A 3022-nucleotide genomic window follows, 5' to 3' on the forward strand; every position below is an offset into this window, starting at 1 on the left:
AAGCAAAAGCTTTTTTGGTTATGGCTGAATCTTCTTCAACAAAATTGGTATAAGAAATTAGTGGCTTTGGAGTTTATCGGGAAGAGGTTCTGAAGGTGAAACGGTTGTACGAGTCTACCTGGATATCACGAGCCTAAACTTTGGAGTGATATATCAGCAGGTTCGGGGCATTAAGCTGATTTAGACGAGCTGAATTTTTTTGAAGCTCAGGCAAGTTTTCTTCCACCAGCGTTATTTGTATATCTGTTGAACATTGCTCTTTGTATGAATAAAATGAAAAAAATCTAAAGTTTTGATCTTTTCGACTTTTCCGCAAGTTTACAATTGCGCTAAACTCAGTTTGGTTCTCGTTGGTAAGTAATTTGTTGATTCATTTTTCTGTGCAATTTCAGCATTTCTAAGCAGTTTAATTTGTTAAATTTGAACTTTTAATTCAGTTAGAAATTAAAAATCACGGACTTTTTGCTTTTGGGCGTAGATGAAGAAAGAAAAAGTATGTGGCTCTAGACTTCTAGTTACTTGATAGATTGTTTAAGTATAGGGAAATTTTGGACTGTGTTCTGACTTCTGATAGCATTTGTTGTTAGAAACTTGACTTTTAGAAGAGTTTTATTTATGCATTTTTCCTGTTCTGTGTTCACAAGGAAAAGAAGCTAAGTGGTGTAAGTATAAGTTAATGGAAGAATCATATAGCAGCATTCTTGGTTCTCTATTTTTCAGTTTGTAACTTTAATGTATTGAATACTGCATTTTCCAGTGTATGTATTGTGCTATGATAGGAAGAATGAGATTGAATCTACATTACCTGATCAAAGTATCCTTCTTTGTTGCTTTGTTTCTTGCTTCCTTTCTTTCAAATGAAAATGATTGTTAATTTATGTCTTATAACATTTGTAATCTCTTCAATGTTTAGATGGAAGATGAAACAAGTCGAACGACCAATGTCATTGGAAGCGCACCTTTGGCTCTTACCGAGTCTCTTGATTCAACAATGGAAGTTCAACAACATGCAGTGACTGTGAAGAGAAAAGCTATAGAATCAAGATCTGCTGCTTGGCCGCATTATGAGAAGCTCATAGAAGATGGAATTAATAAAGCTAAGTGCAAGTATTGTGGTAAAGTTCTCTTAGCTGATTCAACTAAAAATGGAACAAGTGGACTGAATAAACATTTGAAGACTTGTCCTAAAAATCCAAATAAGGTTAACAATTTCAATTCCAAGTACAAACAATCAAATTTAAACTTTCCCTTAGAAGGTGAAATGCGTGATGGGGCAATTTGGACTTTTGATCAAGAGGCATCTCGGAGGGCTTTAGTTGAGATGTTAATCCTTGATGAACTTCCTTTTCGTTTTGTTGAAAAGGAAGGTTTTAAGAATTTTAAGAAAAAAACCCAACCTTTATTTCGAGTTCCCTCCCGTAGAACAGTGACTAGGGATTGTTATCAAGTTTTTGGTGAAGAGAGACAAACATTTATAAAGTATTTGAAAGAAACATCACCGAGAGTTTGTCTAACCACAGACACATGGACTTCTATTCAAAGAATAAATTATATGTGTTTGACAGTACACTTTATTGATAGTGATTGGCTTTTGCATAAACGAATTTTAAACTTTCAGGTTGTTACTAGTCATAAGGGTGACGAAATGGCCCGTTGTATTAGTAAGTGTTTGCTTGATTGGAAATTGGAGAAAATAATCACTATAACTGTAGATAATGCTTCTTCTAATGATGTCATGGTGAAAGAGTTACACAAACAAATGGTTAATTGGGGATCTAACATGAAATGTGGTAACCATCTTCACGTGAGATGTATGGCTCACATTTTGAATCTTATTGTGCAAGATGGCATGAAAGAAGTTGGTCCATCGATCAAACGTGTTAGGCAAATGGTGAAATATGTTAGACAATCTCCCGCAAGGATTAGAAAATTTGAGGAATGTTGTGAACTAAAAAAATAGACAGTAAGAAGTCATTATGTTTAGATGTTTCAACCCGGTAGAATTCGACCTACTTGATGTTGGATACCGCACAACATTTTGAGAGTGCATTTGATTACTTTGATCTCGAAGATGGTGGATTGTCAACTTATCTTGCTAATCATGTTTGTGAAGATGGAAGTGTTGCAGGTGTACTTGAAAGTGATGATTGGCAAAAGGTAAGAAATATGGTAATATTTCTTAAAAGATTTTATGATCTAACTGAAAAGTTTTCAGGTTCACTCTACGTCACTTCTGCTGGTCACTTTGAAGATATAGTTGAGCTTCACAATCATTTAAGAGAGTGTATGGAAGACAATGATCCTTCTTTGGCAAAAATGGGAGAAAAAATGAAACAAACGTTTGTCAAGTATTGGGGTGCTCCTGAAAAAATGAATAAAGTGCTTCTTATTGCCTCTATCTTAGATCCTCGTAACAAACTTGAGTTTGTTGGCGACGCACTTGAGGATATGTTTGGAGATGAAAAGGGGAGTGAAATAAAAGATGAAATGGTGACTTACATGAAATCTATGTTTGAAGAGTATGTAGCAAAATTCTCTAATGTATCTCGACGCCCATCTACTCTCTCTGATTTATCAGCTCAGACATCGGATTCATCTATCTCTAACACTAGTACAAAATCAACAAAAGTAAGAAATAGGATCCAAATGAAGAGGAACAAACTAGATGTGTTGGCAATTCCAATTTCTAGTGTGGCATCGGAATGTGTCTTTAGCACCGGGGGCCGTATTCTTGATTCATTTAGGAGTTATTTGACTCCGAAATTGGTGCAAGCTGTTATTTGTCTTCAAGATTGGCGTCGAAATGAGCCTTATCCCATAAATGTTGAAGAAGATTTTAATGATCTTATGAAACTTGAACTTGGTATGTTTTTCAGTTTTGATATTTTATTTTTATATTTTTTTACTTTGTTTAATTGTTGACATATTTTAAATTCTTTTTAGCTATGGATGATATTGACTTGCATTGTTCAAGCTGAAAAACAGTAAAAGCAGATTTTGGACTCTATTTCCTCTGCTGCTA

General features: G+C 34.6%; 1 protein-coding gene across 1 annotated transcript; it reads left to right on the forward strand.

Moving 5' to 3' along the window:
- The first annotated feature begins 913 nt into the window (after positions 1-913).
- LOC129899984 (zinc finger BED domain-containing protein RICESLEEPER 1-like) lies at positions 914-2735 on the forward strand. The gene is made up of 4 exons (XM_055974975.1): positions 914-1504; positions 1619-1891; positions 2002-2628; positions 2715-2735. The coding sequence occupies exons 1-4, from the start codon at positions 914-916 to the stop codon at positions 2733-2735; spliced, it is 1512 nt and encodes a 503-aa protein (XP_055830950.1).
- Positions 2736-3022: the final 287 nt, after the last annotated feature.

This window comes from Solanum dulcamara, chromosome 8 (assembly GCF_947179165.1).
Source record: "Solanum dulcamara chromosome 8, daSolDulc1.2, whole genome shotgun sequence".
In the NCBI taxonomy this organism is placed as follows: domain Eukaryota; kingdom Viridiplantae; phylum Streptophyta; class Magnoliopsida; order Solanales; family Solanaceae; genus Solanum; species Solanum dulcamara.